A 15,779-nucleotide genomic window follows, 5' to 3' on the forward strand; every position below is an offset into this window, starting at 1 on the left:
TAAAAACTTCTTTTTACAACGAATTATTTAGCTGTGAAGATTTATTATAGTACAGGTTGAGAGAATCTCAAGATAGTCGTGAAAGCCATTGAAACACCATACGGGGAATACCCGACAATAAAGTATTTCCGTTGTTTACAATTATTCCTGGTTTCTATGTTATTCTATTGCGATGACTTCTTAAATTCACAACGCGACTTTTGTATTCTGTTCTGAGCAGTTCACGGAATCAGGTATGATTAGTTTTAAATATTAAAAGCATATTACACTTTGACATAGCTTCGGGAAGGCTACTTTAGCCCTTGACCTATAAGTGGCTTACGAGGCTGTGCAATTTTTTTATTCTCCTCTGTAGCCTTTACAAATGTATATGGAGCTTAGATTAAGTGCTAAACACGACAGGTCGGCCAGAAAATATAAAATTATATCATCCTTCTCGGCATTACGTCATTTTTGTCAAATGACGACTGCCCAATGGCTACTAGTATACCCACGTAACCTAGATTGTCCAATGGCAACTATTATAACCACGTAACCATGGCTAGTTTGGGCACAGTCTGCATTAAAGTAGCATGAGCCATTTTAAGCTAGGCAAAGTGTCCTTTGTTCAGTAAGACTGAAGGCTACTACCCCCCCCCTCTAGGTTCGGTAACTACCAGTTTATGTGCAAAATGGGTGCCGTGATTATACCAAGTACCAGCCCCTTGGCGTTGAACCTAAAAGAATAAACAAGAGATATATCATAAACGTGAACTAAAGACGTAAACGTAATACAAAAAATTAACAAACGGCAATAAATATTCCAGTCGGCGACTGGCAGGAACCATGCCGCAGTAGTAGGCTAGTCTTCAGTTTTACCCTTTTGTTTATGTTTATGATATTTACCGTCTTTTATTTATGTTTGTGGTATTTGCCATCTTCTGTTTATGTTTATGATATTTACCGTCTTTTGTTTTTGTTTTTACGTTCGTACACTTCACCCATTTTCTATGTATAAACTGGTAGTTACTGAACCAGAGGGGCATTGTTGTAGTCTTCAGTTTTACCTCTCTCTCTCTCTCTCTCTCTCTCTCTCATCACTGGTTAGCTCTTCTACTCAACTGAATGTCAAAGCCTTTGTTCAACCCCCATAGCTAATACTCTTGTACACACCAGACACTGGAAATCTCCTTGATGATACAGCTGTGCAATTTACAATATTGTATAAATAGTACAGGCATGAAGTCTTTATCAGTCTTTTTATTACAGTCAAGCCACCATCTTCATTTCCTCTCTAGCAATACTTACTGCTACGATTGTGACTGTATGCATTAAGAATGATATTTGTTTGCATTAAGATTAATATGTATGCTAAACAACTCTGTTTATGACAATTCTGTTCTTCACAGCTTGCATTATGTAGGATGCTTGTAAGTATTTCAGTTGTCAACTCTTAAGTCTAATTACTTACTATGGGCTATGTAGAAGCTCACAAAACTTTCTGCTCAGGAATAGTGTTGTTATTAATTTTTTGAAACTTTTGAAAAAAGTATGAGCAAAGTTATGTCAAATTATATATATATATATATATATATATATATATATATATATATATATATATATATATATTATATATATATATATATATATATATATATGTCAAATATATATATATATATATATATATATATATATATATATATATATATATATATATTTACTAACTCCATGTAAACCTAATGGAGTAGTGCAGCTTCTCAAGTAAAACTTATGGCTAATATGAGTTTTGTTATATTTAAACAAAAGAAATTCTGTTTATATAGCAATTTACAGTAACAGGCTATCATTTATCGCATGTTAAACAAGTATAAAATGATATTGCTTCATGATATATTTATAAAGAATTTCTGAAGTACCTTGCCATTTTTAGTGCATTATCTTTAGAGTGTATAACCTTCCATATGGTTTTCTTTTGAATGGTGTTTATACATGTGCATTACTGTATACAATAGATAGATGAATACTTTATTTTTTAAACGATCTTTTAACTTTTCATGCTTTTGTCTGTTTAGGTGTGATGGTGCGACAAGACGAGGCCAAAATGGGCCAGGGAGGCCTCTGTGGGGTATCTACTCCAGGAATTGAATCCTTGCCTCACATACCCTCTGCTGGAGTTCCTGCATCAAATGGCATAGCTTCGGAAGTTCAGGTAGTTGGCTTGGTGTCAGAGTTTACTTGAGTGAAATGGATTTCAAAGGCTGAGTGTTTTTTTATTTATAGTAAGATATTACTGAATATCACCCTTATACTGTTATGCTTTTATGTCATTCAATTTTAGGTATAAAATTTTAGTAATGTCCAAATTTTATTTCTCATTTTATTCATACCTTAATTTTATGTTTTGTAGTAATAATATGTTACAGGTAAAGTAAAACTGGAAAGATAGTAGTGTTTCTTGGTTTTTGCAGCCAGTTGCAGTAATATACAGTACTGCTGTACATTTACCAATTAGTTAGAAACCAGTTTTGTCATTTTTCCAGAATAGAGGAAGACAGAGTATATATACTACAATTACATACACAAATATGTCTGGGAAAAGAGAACTGACTAATCTTGCAGTATTAATTATGCTTATTCATGTGTGAATGTAGTTATTTAAACTGCTTGGTACCTACTGGTCCACATGCACTGTGGTTTTGTATGTAAACATTTTGGGTTTTCTGGTTTTGTCAGAATTGGAACACTGTGACAAAAATAGTTTTTGTATCCTTTTCCATCATAGACTTTTGTATGAAAGGCACACTTTGACTTTAGACAGAATTTTCTCTTAAATTGGGAACCACTAGAAATATTTACATTATTTTTGCTAAGTAGACTTTAAAGGATGGATTTTCCAGCACCATTCAAATTAATGATGTGTGCATACTTTCTTAAAGTTGTGTAATTTTATGATAATTTCTAAACTAAGTGGCAAACTTCCTTAAAGCTGTGTAATTTTATGATAATTTCTAAACTAAGTGGCAATTTTCACTTCTGAGAATGTTTTACAGGCATCACTGTCAATGTTGATGTCGTCTGAGGGCTCTGTGTCTCAAGAAGATTTGATTGCAAAACTACGCACTCTTATCAACGAAAATTTGGAATTGAAAGGTAACTGAACTCACTTGTCAGTACTATTAGCCTAGAGTTAAGTACTCCTACTTTTGTGTGTGAGTATTAGCATACTTTTTAATTTTATTGTGCAATATATTGTTGCACTAGGAAATTTTAAAGGAAACAGGATGATGACTCAGATTGTGAATCATTAATATTACAGTATTATACAAGACACAATGTCAGTGTTGTGATTTGTGATGCTTAATTTTTGGGCAGAGACCATAGCCCAGAACAACCTAGCCCTCCGTCAGCAACTGGCTCTTGTCGTGAAATGGAGCCAGCAGAATGAATTGCACCAGCAGCAACATCGTCAGCAGATCAATGAAGTGACACAACAACTATCCAGACTCCAACAAGAAAATGTCACTCTCAAGGCTTCACTTGTGGGAGCTAAGGTAAGCATCATTCATTTTATTTTTGTGCATATGCTGTTGTGCAGGATTGCCCAAGCCCTGATGGGAGTGCTGGAGTCAGGAAGGGCACCCATCCTTAAAACATCTGCCAAAACAAATTGAGAAATGAGCTGTTCAATGAGAGGGACACCTGGAAAAGGTTCATTAAAAGCAGACATAGAAATTTGCAATTATATAAGTAAGTTGTTAATGAGGCTTGCAGTATTTTTTGTCTGTTTATAAAAGCAACTTAATACAGTGTAGTGCATTAGATTGTAAGTTATCTTAAAAATTGGACAGTAGGTGTCTGTCATCCCTGAAAAGCCAGCAGAATGAGTAAGTAAGGTTTGCCAGTTTACCGATTTGTTTGATTCTGGATTAGCATGGGTAGAGTTGGATTTGAATAAATGAGAAATCTTGATAATGATGGAAAATTGACTAATCATGAAACTTAATGATCATGAAGGTGTTAAGTCCAGTACCGTATTGAAACATGTCTTAAAAATATAAGGTTTTGGACATTTATGCATTGCGTAGAACATAAATCACTTTTTTTTTTCTAATTCTTGGAAGTGCCGTCTTTTCAGGCTCCCGAAGGCAGTGAGTCAAGGTTTAGAGAGGTAGACGAGACCATTAAATTGCTGAATACACGCTTAGAGGTGTCGGAAAGGAATTTGAGGCAAGTCCAAGATGAAAGAGAGAGACTTGTAGCACAGAGGTCAAGACTTGAGGGCGATATTACACTTCTGAAGGTTAGTAATTATAGATTTCAGGCTACTGTGCAAGTTGATTAGCCTATGCTGTGCATTAGTAAAAACATCCATATATAAACATTTCCACAAAAGGAAAAGAACAAAGAATTAAATAAGGAAAATTCCTTTATATTTGTATTTACAAACCTTGCGTTTCAATAGGGATAAATACAGAAACATGGAAGTGGATGAAGCTTCTCTTTAATTTGGTGAAGGGAATGACAAGCCCTTCAAGTTAGAATTATTCTTGGAACTGTTTTGATTGTTTGCCAGATTTCATGTACACCAGGAATAGTATTAGAGTCTACATTTTTAGAAATAATTTTCAGTGCGACTTGACCACCACTCGTAGTGAGCTAGAACGTCTGCAGCTCGAAAGATTTGAGCTGCTAAGCACAGCTAACGAGCTACGACAGCAGCTACGACAGGTCAGGGAGGGAGCAGCAGCTAAAGCTCGTTCACTTGAAGCAAGTCCTGTCTATGGTAAGTTTAAGATTTATCTTATTAACTGTTAGAATATTAGTGTGGTTTATTGTCAGCAGGCAGTGCATTTAAGCAAGATTTGAATTGAGAAACTTGTTGCATTTTTAGTTTTTGTTAAAAAAAAAGTATGTCTGTAATCAGATAGCAGAGAAAAGGTCAGTGGTAGAAATAGGAGAGGATATTTGGAAAAACAAGTAATTTAAATAAGAATCCTTTACTTACGGGGTAAAAAATGTGTAAAATAGAATAAAAATGTCACTATAGCAGTATGGATCATGATAGAGTTGATTTCTACACCTTATCAGGCTGAGGAACCAATTATCAATGTGCATGGGAGTTGAAAGTATAAAAAAGAAAGTGAATTCCATCAACAAGAAGAAAATTAAATTAACTGAAGGTTTATTTGTTAAATTAAGAAAATTTTAAGTCTTGATATGCTAAGGAGAATTAGGAAGCATGAAGAGTGAATCTAGGTACAGTGTTTCAAATGCACTACTGTAATAAAGCTGCAGCCTCTAACTTGAAGAAATTCAGTGAAAAAGTAGGTACAGGATCCCTTTTCCTAACTGTGATATATTGTTGATTTCCCTTTGTGCTGAATGTTTGTAACAGAGGGTATGGGTGGAGTTCTCGGAGAAGAGGCTTTCCAGAAGATGAAAGATCAATTGAAACGTGAGCAAGACACTACCGCGACTCTGCTGCAGGAGCTTCATGACACTCGTAATCAGGTACTAATATGGAGCACAGCGAGTGAAGTTCACTTTATACTTTGATGGCTAATTGTAGGTTATCAAGTCTTTTCATTGTAAAAGTTTGTAGCGCCTAAAATTTGAGCTCTTACAAGTTGTGCTTTCTTATAATTTTGCAACTTGAAAGTTCTGGTTTTCCTTACTAAGGGCTTATAAAATTTGTTGCTCATAGTATTTTCTTGATGGAGAGTAGTGTCAGTGGAAGAGACTTCTCAGTTATGACTTCATTAGTTTAAATTTATTTATTTTTAGAATAAAAATATTTATATCAATAGCATTTCATGAAAATTGTAATGATGCATTGATTTTCCACTTTAGTTCAAAGGTAATATAAATCTTTCATCAACTGTTGAAGGATTTAATATAGGCCAGAACTATTGGTGATTAACTTCTGCTAGGCTATGTAGTAGATTTCGTATTCACTGATGGCTGCAAAATCTAAGATTCTCCTGAATTTAAGTATGGTGCTTAGTATGTTTGCCAACCCTATGCATACAAAGTTATTGAATAAATTTGCCAGTACGTTGTTTGCTTCCTCTTAGAATGTTTTTGTGGCATTGATCTGAAATAGCATTTCCCATAGGTAATGATTCAGTGTAGAAGCATTTGAAAAGATTAGAGCACAAATTTCATTGTAATGCTGCAGGCAGAAGGTCTGGAGTCAGAAGTACAAAGAGCGCAAGAAGAAGCAGCACTCCTTCGGGAACGATGCCGCAACTTACAAGGAAAGGTTGATAACTCTTTCGTTCAAGCTGCATCTCCAACTACTCCCACGGGCTTATCAAAGCAGGTTTGTTTTTTAGGTCATATTGTGCCTTACTAAAGAACAGATACAACTTAGTTAAGTGAACAAGTTGCTTAAGTTCATAATGCAAAGGAGGTCTCATTGTACACAAGTATTAATGGAAAAATATATAAAATTTACTTAGGTTTTACTTTTTTTCCCTTTTTGGTATATAATTGTAATGTTAACCAAATTTGATCACAGGATCCAATAGATGCCTTGGAAAAGAAGCGTCTCAAAGAAGAGGCAGCCATGCTAAGGGAAGAGGTTAGTAGTGTTTGAATTTTTTTCTATAAAGTAAATTAGAAGCTAGATGGCACTGAATCTTACTTTTTATAAATGAAAAGAAGTCAGCAATGTATAAATAAATCTAGCTTGATGTTCCTTTATGCTGGGGAAATGTATCACAAAAGTTGCTATATTTCAGGGGCTATTTGTGCATTTAGTACATGGACCTGTATTTGTTAATTGTTTATTTAAATGTGCTAATTAGTGCATTGATATGCTCAACACTTTGTAACAAACAGGGGAAAGCTATATTAGTGTGTCATATGATCACCTTAAATTTCCAGTAATTGCAAAAGGTTTTGTAAACATTGAGTACAATAAACATTGAGTACACTATTCTATTTATACTGTAATATTGTATATAAACATCTGACTGCTTTTTTTTGTTACCTCCACATAGAGTGCCTGAAATCTATTGGTTATCAAGTGTTCAGTGTAAATTTGTGCCATGTAAATGTAGACATCTGGTTGCATACAAATATCAATACAATTTAGAGGTACAGTAGTCAACCAATCATAAAAATTAGGTACTAAAATCTAATGTTGTTGAAGATTTGTTGCAGTATACAGTAAAAATTTGTTTAAATCGTTTTAGGTTGACACTCTTGAGGCAGCGCTCTCCAGTGAGAGGCAGAAGAATTCTGATGATAGATTGGCACTCACAAGGGCCCATGCAGAAATTAACCGTCTGAAAAAGGAGCTTCAAGAAATGAGGGACAAGAGTGACCGAGACTCCCAAAATGACCAGTACTATGAAGTTAAGGTGATTCTAGTTCCCATGTTGTTTGTTTTGCTCATACAGTTCCATTTTTGAAGTAGAAAACATTTGGGAATTTTTTTCGAATGGTTTTAGTTTTTTCCACAAGAGAAATTTAATTCCAGAATTTCAGGCTGGTTTGTTGTTCAACTTCAGAACTGCTCAGTAACGTCTGGTGTCTAGGTTGCTGCAATCACATAAAAAAACTATATAGGACAAGTACAACATATTGACCTTACAAGATTCATTATTTATGAATATTCTTTTGATGAATAGACAATGAACTATTGTTCCTTTGCCGATGTTAAAAGTTTTATCATGTTTTAACTAGTTCCCCTATTAATTTTATATTTCCAAATGGAAAGAAAATGTTTCTAATACAAGAACTGTCAAAATATTTAACACCATTTCATTTTTTATATTAGCTAAGATATTTGATCATGCATTCAGTTTTACAGAACTCAGATTTTAGAGCTGGCAAATTTTAGTGTAGAATGTTGCAAGAGAGTAAGTGGCCTGTTTTATCTGTTTTTAGATCAAATCCATCAGTGAAAAGTATGATGAAGCAACAGCTAAACTCATGTCGTATGAGGAACTACTGGCAGCCAAAAATGAAGAACTTTCCAGGATCAAAAAGGAACTTGGTCAGACAAAGGCAACTTTAACTGAAAGGGCCAGTGAGGGTGAAACTATAGCCATCCTCAGGGCTCAGGTAAGGAAGCAGTTATGATAACGTTAGAAAAGCAGAAGTTCTTTATTGTGTTGTGAATTGTTTCAGAGATTAAAGTATAGGTTCTGAGTATTTTCAAACCATCCTGTCTTGATGGTTACAAATAAATGTATGAATCTTGATAGGTTGAGGTGTACCAGGGAGATTTCAGGGCTGAACGTGAAGCCCGAGAGGCTCTTGCTACTGACAGAGAGAAGCTGCGTGATGAGCTGCGTCATCTACAGACCCGAAATACTCAGCTAGTAGATGAATTGGAAGCATACCAGAGAAGGCACTTGCATCAAGGGTAATGAATTTATTTGTACATCTTTGTGAATACTTTCGTATTTGGAGCTCATTAGAATAATAGCAGGAATGGAAAGGAACAAGAGTTATTACAATTTTTAAAAGACAATACTGTACTGTGTGCATAAAATCAGGTATGACATACAGAGGAAGAATAAAACAGTCAAAAGAAATAATTAATGCATGTAGACCTGGACCTAGAAATAGGCAGTGGCTTACAACTTAAATTTTACAGGTACTCAGCCTTGCGAGCTTTTTATGTAGAGAAACGAACTGGGGAAAAGTAAAATCAAGGATAATATTGTACTACAGTATCTAGACTAAAGTGTGTTATTTTTTACAGTTCCTTCTTCACCCATGCTGTCACTCCAAATACTGTACAGTGAACCCCCCGTATTCGCGGGGGATGGGTACCACACCCCCCCGTGAATAGCTAAAATCTGCGAATACATAAAACCCCTCTAAAAACACTTAGAACTGCCCATTTTGATAGTTTAAACACAAGAAAAACCCTGTAAAAATGCTTATACCTGAGTGTTTTAATCGTTTTATCACAAAAAGTGCATTTATTCATGAAAATTATCTGAAAATACAGTAATTAGCGAATATTTCTCAGTGAAAAATACCGCGAACGGGCGAAATTTCTGCAAATAATAGGTAGATATGTTCCATAGAGAAACCCGCGAATCGTGAGAACGCGAATACGGGGGTTTTACTGTAAGTGATAATGTAAGTATTAGGCATTCTATAAGAAAAGGAAAAGCAAAGTACTGTATATGTATTTATATTCTCAACATTTTATACCATCAGTCATGGGCGAGATTCCCGTGCTACGTCTGAGGAGCCTAGTGGCGGAGCTGCAGCCACAGCTGGTAGTGTTGGAATGGCTACACTTTCTCCTGAAAACCTTTGGGAGAAACTCTCTAATACTTCAGATAAAAAGGTTTGTTGCTCTAGGTTTCAGTGTCTAGATTCAAGTTCTAGTAAACTGCAGTGTAGTGTGTTTGACTTACTTTGATTTACTTGTTTTTAACTTTTTTATCAAATGAGAATTGTTGATTTCCAATGTGAATATTGTTTAAAGTATATGTAGTTTCACCAAATAAATATGACATATGCCCAGACAATTTTTGTCTAGCATTAGAATGTAACAGTGCCTTGTTTATGCAAGCAACATTCAAGCAGGTTCTTTAATCAAACTGTAAGATTTAGGCATGTAGCACATCAAACAGAATTAAGAAAATTTCTTATTCTGTAAATATAAGGCTTTTCTTTCAACTATGCATTACTGCATGAAATGAGCACTGTTATAGAAGACACCAATTTGTATAAAAAAAATTGCAGTGTTTTCAGAATACATCCAGATTATGTAGTTTCATAGAGGAATAATGTTACCAGTAAGAAGTTAAGCTATTTTAATCAAATTCAGCAATGAAATAATGTCATTTTTCTTACAGGAGGAAGATAAGAAAGACGACGAACTGGATGAAAACCTCTTCTACTGTCCCAAATGTAACAAGTCTTTCACTCAGTACCGTCCTCTTGAAGAGCATGTCAATCGTTGTATTGATGAGGATTAAATTTACAACTTTATGGGGTCTACAACAAGATTATGAGCAACTAAAATCATTTTCCTTTTCTTTAGGGCAGCTGTTCATTAAAGAAATGTAGAATATTTTTGTCTGATAACATTAATGAAGTTTTGTTATGGTTTTTAAATTAAAGCTTAATGAATTTTTTCTGTATTTAAAGTGTTATAAGTTACTTATTTAAGTGCCATAGATGGATGTATTTCCTTTAAGTAATTAAACTTTATATATTCATATAATTCACCGAGGTTTCCAGATAAATGTCCTCTTTATCTTCAAACAAGTCTTATGAAGGCAACTGTTTACACTTGAATTTTCACATTTCATCGTTAGTTTCATCCTACCTGAAGTAAGCCTGATTCAACATATCAATTACTCTCACTTCATATTGTACTTTCAAATTAAAATTTAAGTACTGCAAGTCCAGCATTTTGTCTAAAATGAAGTTAATCCATTCCTCATGGTATTCTTGTGGAACTGTTACTGTATTCTGTTGGTGCTACTCTTCTTACTGAATTGCTGAAATCACTAGTCTCCCAATTTCTTTAGTCATTTAGGCATCCTGATTAGTAGTTTATTCTGTCAAGACAGAAGACGTTAAAAATTTTTCTTTCCAAGAATAACACAGCCACCCTCAAACGAACGTTTCCACCACAGTTTGCTTTGCAGTTTGGTATTGTTGGTCAGTATTGATTGTAATGTGGTTCAGTGGTCATTAACAAAATATTACAGTTAATTACTACAATATTGTGATAGTTTCAAAACAGCATAATGAAATCTGCAGTTTCGAATAGCTTATTCTTCTACATAATTCAAAACAGCTTGGTAAAGTTGCATACTCGAATTTGTTTGAAATGTTTGATTTTGATGGGTTATGAGAGGTACAGTGTAAAAATTTGTGATTTTGTGGTTAAAAAAAGCAGCGCCTTCCTCACTTAAGGCAGTGAGGTTAAGGATACAGTTTTTATTTGTATCTGAATAACAAGTATCCTTCCCTTTTTACACTTTTGTAGGTAGGTGCACTTTGTTTTCCAGCAGACATTTTGTTACTAAAAATGTGCCATAGTAATTCTTGATCTCTAGAAAAATTATTCGTCTGACTCATTGTTAATTTTTGGATTGTTAAAAGTTTTCCATGTATTATATACAAGAGTGATGCTTATAAGAACCTTATTGGTAGGGATAAAAGTACTGGTTGAACAATCTGTAGATTTTGCCATAGTACATTCATTGTAAAAGCTCCACATATATTGCATTAATTTCTTTATTCCCTGATATTGTGCCTTCTTTATTAGCTTTTGATGTTCAGAATTATTACTCTTGGTGAATGAAACCTGTATACTGTACTGTAGGAGGTTGTGTAGCTTTCTAGTCAAAGGCAGCATAGGAAATTAAAGAAGCATTTCATTAGAAATGTTTATTTGAGCCTACCAACTCTTGTATATTTGTAAAATAAATCACAAATAAAATTTTAAATATGAATTATTACACTTTATACATCACATACCAAAGGGCTTTCCTTCACATTCTGAGAACTTGCACACTAAAGAAGCCAACGTCCACCTAAAAGTCGGGTGGAACCGTCACTCCAGCTTCCTTGGCAAGAACCAGCAACTCCGCTGAAAGCAAAAAGGAATGATGTGATGAAAATGTGGAAAGAAGGCTAAATATTAAAGAAATTTTCCAACTAATCCAACAAATTTAGTAGTCAATACTGAACAGAAGTGAACTGTAAAGCCACTGCAGTCACTAAATAGTTTACAGAATAAAATGTGATATCACTCATTAAGAATGCATAAGATGAGTTATGTAAAGTAACAGCAATGCAAAATCACAAAGGATATACTGTATATATTAAAAAGCATTCACAGAGGTTGCACAAGATACAAAAATGAGAAAATAAACACTGATCATTTTAATTCTATAGGTCAATGCAAGGCAATAGCTTACCACACCTCATGGCATAAAATAAAAAAAAGTTAGCTGGTAAAATCCAGGGAGGGGATCAGTTAATCAATACTATGAAATTCTAATTGCAAAAAGGCAAACGCCTAAAAATGGCAATTGATTAACAAGAATAACTTACATCTGTTAAGCTTAGCCTTTTCTTCCGCCAACTGCTTCTCTCGGATGACAGCCTGCTTGGCCTCCTCTTCTCTTATGATTACCTCCTGCGCACTCAGCGTCTTATAGTGACTCCTTCCATAAAGGAGGCCGACAACAAGTGCCGTCCACCTTCCAAACTGGAAGAGAGATTAGCGTGTATGAGGCACGAGGTGCACTGTGCTGAAGGAGCTTCAAATTCTTATTTTACTTGAATATTTAATTCCCAAATTGATTCTATAGTTATATATTATCAGAAGGAATTCAAGCACTGCAATACTTCTTACTTAAAACGTGATATACTATCGTTAAAATTATTGCTATACGTAAAATAGTTTCTTGATCTTGTTTCTTTGTGCATGGTCTCCTCCTAACAAACTTGAGTAACTCTACCGTGAAAATGTCAATTCCTGACCGCAAAAATGCTATACAGATATAGGCCTGACGAATGCTCCAAAGTAATTTTATTTTACCTTAGTTGATGGACCAAGCAAAAGATGCCTAGTTTTGAATGCCTGAAGATTAACTTCAGCAATTTTACAATTAAAACCAACCAACTTCTTAAGTCTCCACATTCTTGGGTACTGTGTACTACTGGCCATCTATATTCCTTTCAGCTCATCTTACAAATATCTGCTCTTTTGTCATGCACACCACATGCATAACCTAACCTGCCAGTAGCTAGGCTGGAAGTATATCATATACTGAAACTTATTAGAAGGTGGAAGAAATTTTGTTACAAAAAAGAAAAACATCAACATTAAAAATTTTCGAAGAAATAAAAACACCATTTTGTATTTACTACAGCACTTGGTTACCAGATTCAACTTGCTTCACAATCCTATTCCCTACGTTAAGCAACGCTGTAAAAAATACACATTTAACAGCCAGACCTACAGAAATTTCCTGATGGATAGAAACCTACGAATTCTGATAAGACATGATTACTAATACAATCACATTATTCACTCTGATGGAAAAATGTTCATCTCCACCACTTCCTATGATATGAAGTATGAACCCAATGCCATTTCAGCCCAAAAAAGTAAAAAAGAAAAAAAAAATTACTTGGGTATCCACATTATTGGAGGCAGATGATTGATAAAGATGGATTAGACTATGGGAAATGGATGTCCGCAGTTCCAGGTATTTTAAGTGCACTGAGAAAAGTAATTTTTGATGGGGATATTTCCTTAAATGTTTCTTGATATGGCATTACAACTTCACCCATGCCTTTCTTCTCCGTAAGTCCAGCCATGTTAAGTTTGGTCCCCCCATTACATTATGCCAGTTAAATGAATCATCATTCACTTCTTGAATTGATTAAAACACTGAAATCTACAACTTTTTAAAACACTGAAATCTACAACCAGACGGATGAATAACATTAAAAAAATGTTCACCACATAAAGAGTGAACACAGGCATACACGATAAGCTGTATTTGTCCGGCACAGCAATAATGAATGTGTAATACCATACAATCCTTTAAATGCCATAAATGTAGACAAAATGACAATATACCTTGGCTGTGCAACCATATTCTGTAACTTTCCAGTTGGCACAAGGTTGTAACCAGCTACTGTTGTCAACTACTATGAAAGGGGGCCAATTTTTATGCTGGGATTTTGTGATATGTAACAGAGAAGTTTTGCAACACTGGAATTTCATAAGCTAGCACAAGCGGTTACAGTATAAGCCTAAAAGAGGTCAATGTGCATATGAATGAGAATTCACAACCTTCTACTTAACATACAGAAACCATTGAAGGATGGTTAACTGGGGTACTTGTGAGGCAGCGCATACTGGTCAGGCAAGAAAGGATCCATGGTGAGGTAGGGTTAGGTTAGGGTAAAGTGAATTCATTCCAAGTGCCTTTCTTTTAATATTATATAAATGGTGGGAGTAGGTAATAGTCTTTTAACCTCTAAAACAGGTCCCCTTACACATGCATGATGCATCCCACATCCCATGTCATAAAATTTCTCTAAGTAAAAGTACAGGCTAGGAGGCCTTTAGAAAATGAAAGCTTCAAAACCAACTAAACAAACAACTGCATATACTGAGAGGTATGGGGTCACTGCACCTGACTGTACATGCAGTTAAGGTCAAGAGTGAAATTACTTATCCGAAGGCTAAATTCTGATGTTGCGATGTTATGTATAACCTCAGCTACCTTAAAGTAGTGCAAGAACCCTTGGGGGCGAGTGTAGAATGACAAGAAAAATAACCGCATGTGAAACCGAACCCATTTCTAGAATGCCATGTTCTGACTTAACCAGACTTTACCTTCCTAACCTCACTCAGGGTGCCGTGCCCTGACTAGGCTGCGGAGGCTTCGCCATTTACCACCCCTCCAAAGTAAAACTAAATATCGGAAAGGCCTGACCCCATTGTTCTGCAAAACTACCCAAATCTCAGCACCCGACACCCTGGCAAACTTAAGACTAAACTAATGATTTAAAAGACCAAATACGTGAGAGTTGGATGGCCTAGCTCCAAAATCTTGGCGAGGAATTAACGCATATATAAATGACATAAATAAAGGTATGTCCTCATGCAACTGACTAAAATGGCAAAATAAGAAGCCGAAGATAGGAAAGCCCAAGACTATCGTTGCTAACCAAACACTTCGGGAATAACTTAGATATATGGCGCAGCAAATTCCACTAATTCATAAGTTTTGACTTATTCTGATCGTGTTTAAAGCTGGGAAGAAAGGTTAAGCTTTAAAGACTAATTATTCAGGGGTTCGTTTTATCATACGATGTCGATCAGCTGAGAGGAATTGTGGACAGAAGCCGGTGATGGCGGAAAAGTCTTAATTAGCATATATAGTACGAAAATTACATTGACAGTGAGCAAAATCCAACTTAATTATGTTAAAACTAACTACTGAAAATTCATTTTACCCCCAACAGCTTCATAAATTACCTTAATCAAAGGAGAAACACGGACGGGAGCACCTAGCGTCGCCATCTTGAATGGAAGCAGTAATTGACTAGCAGAAGTCTTTTGGAAATTGGAATAATATTAACTTGGAATTATGTATTTGAAACTTAGTCATTTTCTAATGTATTAGCATTATAATATTTAGATGAATTTTATAATTTCCATCTGAAAATTGTACTCTCCTTGTTAAAGCGATTATATAAAGTGCGAGTTCGCCGTTGTATTTTGAATTTGATTCACACATTATGACTTACAAAACAAAAAAAGTTAATAATATTATATATTTGTTTATACCAAAGATAAAAATTAATATTAAATAGATATTTTTAAAACTTAAAATAATTAATTTTCCTCAGAGTCGAAAAAATCTAGCACTTTAGCACTAATTGAAATAGAAGCCGAGGTCAAAAATGAGACTCGAACACTGGAATATTCAGAGGCTTTTGGATTACGTCGGAGAACTGTCACTTCTCTCTTTGCTGGAGGACAAGGAGTCACCAGATTGATTATTTGAGAGAATTGCTTTTGTGGTTCCTAATTGTCTTACTTAAGCAATGCGTGTAAATGTGTCAAATAAAGTGATCTAGCTCACTAGCTGCCACAGTTATGACAGGAAGACATATCAACGGTTTTGTTCTTCAGAGGATTAGTTTGCATACCTTCACTTGTTACCAAGTTTGTTTCACGATTATGACTTTATTTATCACGGACAGAATGTGTTATGAATTCATACTTATTACCACTAAGTGTTCCTTCTTGAGCTTTTTAGTTTGTCTCTATA

General features: G+C 34.9%; 2 protein-coding genes across 3 annotated transcripts; one reads left to right on the forward strand and one right to left on the reverse strand.

Annotated features, from left to right (window-relative positions):
• The first annotated feature begins 90 nt into the window (after nucleotides 1–90).
• Nucleotides 91–11,426, forward strand: LOC136844472 (optineurin-like). 2 transcript variants are annotated; one of them, XM_067113750.1, is made up of 15 exons: nucleotides 91–233; nucleotides 1,389–1,409; nucleotides 2,052–2,188; nucleotides 3,030–3,129; nucleotides 3,352–3,530; nucleotides 4,115–4,279; nucleotides 4,609–4,762; nucleotides 5,375–5,490; nucleotides 6,158–6,301; nucleotides 6,500–6,562; nucleotides 7,179–7,346; nucleotides 7,876–8,052; nucleotides 8,196–8,356; nucleotides 9,166–9,298; nucleotides 9,813–11,426. In XM_067113750.1, exons 3-15 carry the CDS (start codon nucleotides 2,057–2,059, stop codon nucleotides 9,933–9,935), a joined length of 1,815 nt encoding a protein of 604 aa, XP_066969851.1. In that variant the 5' UTR covers nucleotides 91–233; nucleotides 1,389–1,409; nucleotides 2,052–2,056; the 3' UTR covers nucleotides 9,936–11,426. The 2 variants fall into 2 exon arrangements, with proteins under 2 accessions (XP_066969851.1, XP_066969845.1); XM_067113744.1 differs by lacking the exon at nucleotides 1,389–1,409.
• Nucleotides 11,347–15,137, reverse strand: ATPsynE (ATP synthase, subunit E). The gene is made up of 3 exons (XM_067113828.1): nucleotides 14,981–15,137; nucleotides 12,031–12,187; nucleotides 11,347–11,563 (listed from the first exon to the last, which is right to left on the reverse strand). The coding sequence occupies exons 1-3, from the start codon at nucleotides 15,023–15,025 to the stop codon at nucleotides 11,508–11,510; spliced, it is 258 nt and encodes an 85-aa protein (XP_066969929.1). The 5' UTR covers nucleotides 15,026–15,137; the 3' UTR covers nucleotides 11,347–11,507.
• Between the last annotated feature and the right edge of the window lie 642 nt (nucleotides 15,138–15,779).

This window comes from Macrobrachium rosenbergii, chromosome 2, assembly GCF_040412425.1.
Source record: "Macrobrachium rosenbergii isolate ZJJX-2024 chromosome 2, ASM4041242v1, whole genome shotgun sequence".
In the NCBI taxonomy this organism is placed as follows: Eukaryota; Metazoa; Arthropoda; class Malacostraca; order Decapoda; family Palaemonidae; genus Macrobrachium; species Macrobrachium rosenbergii.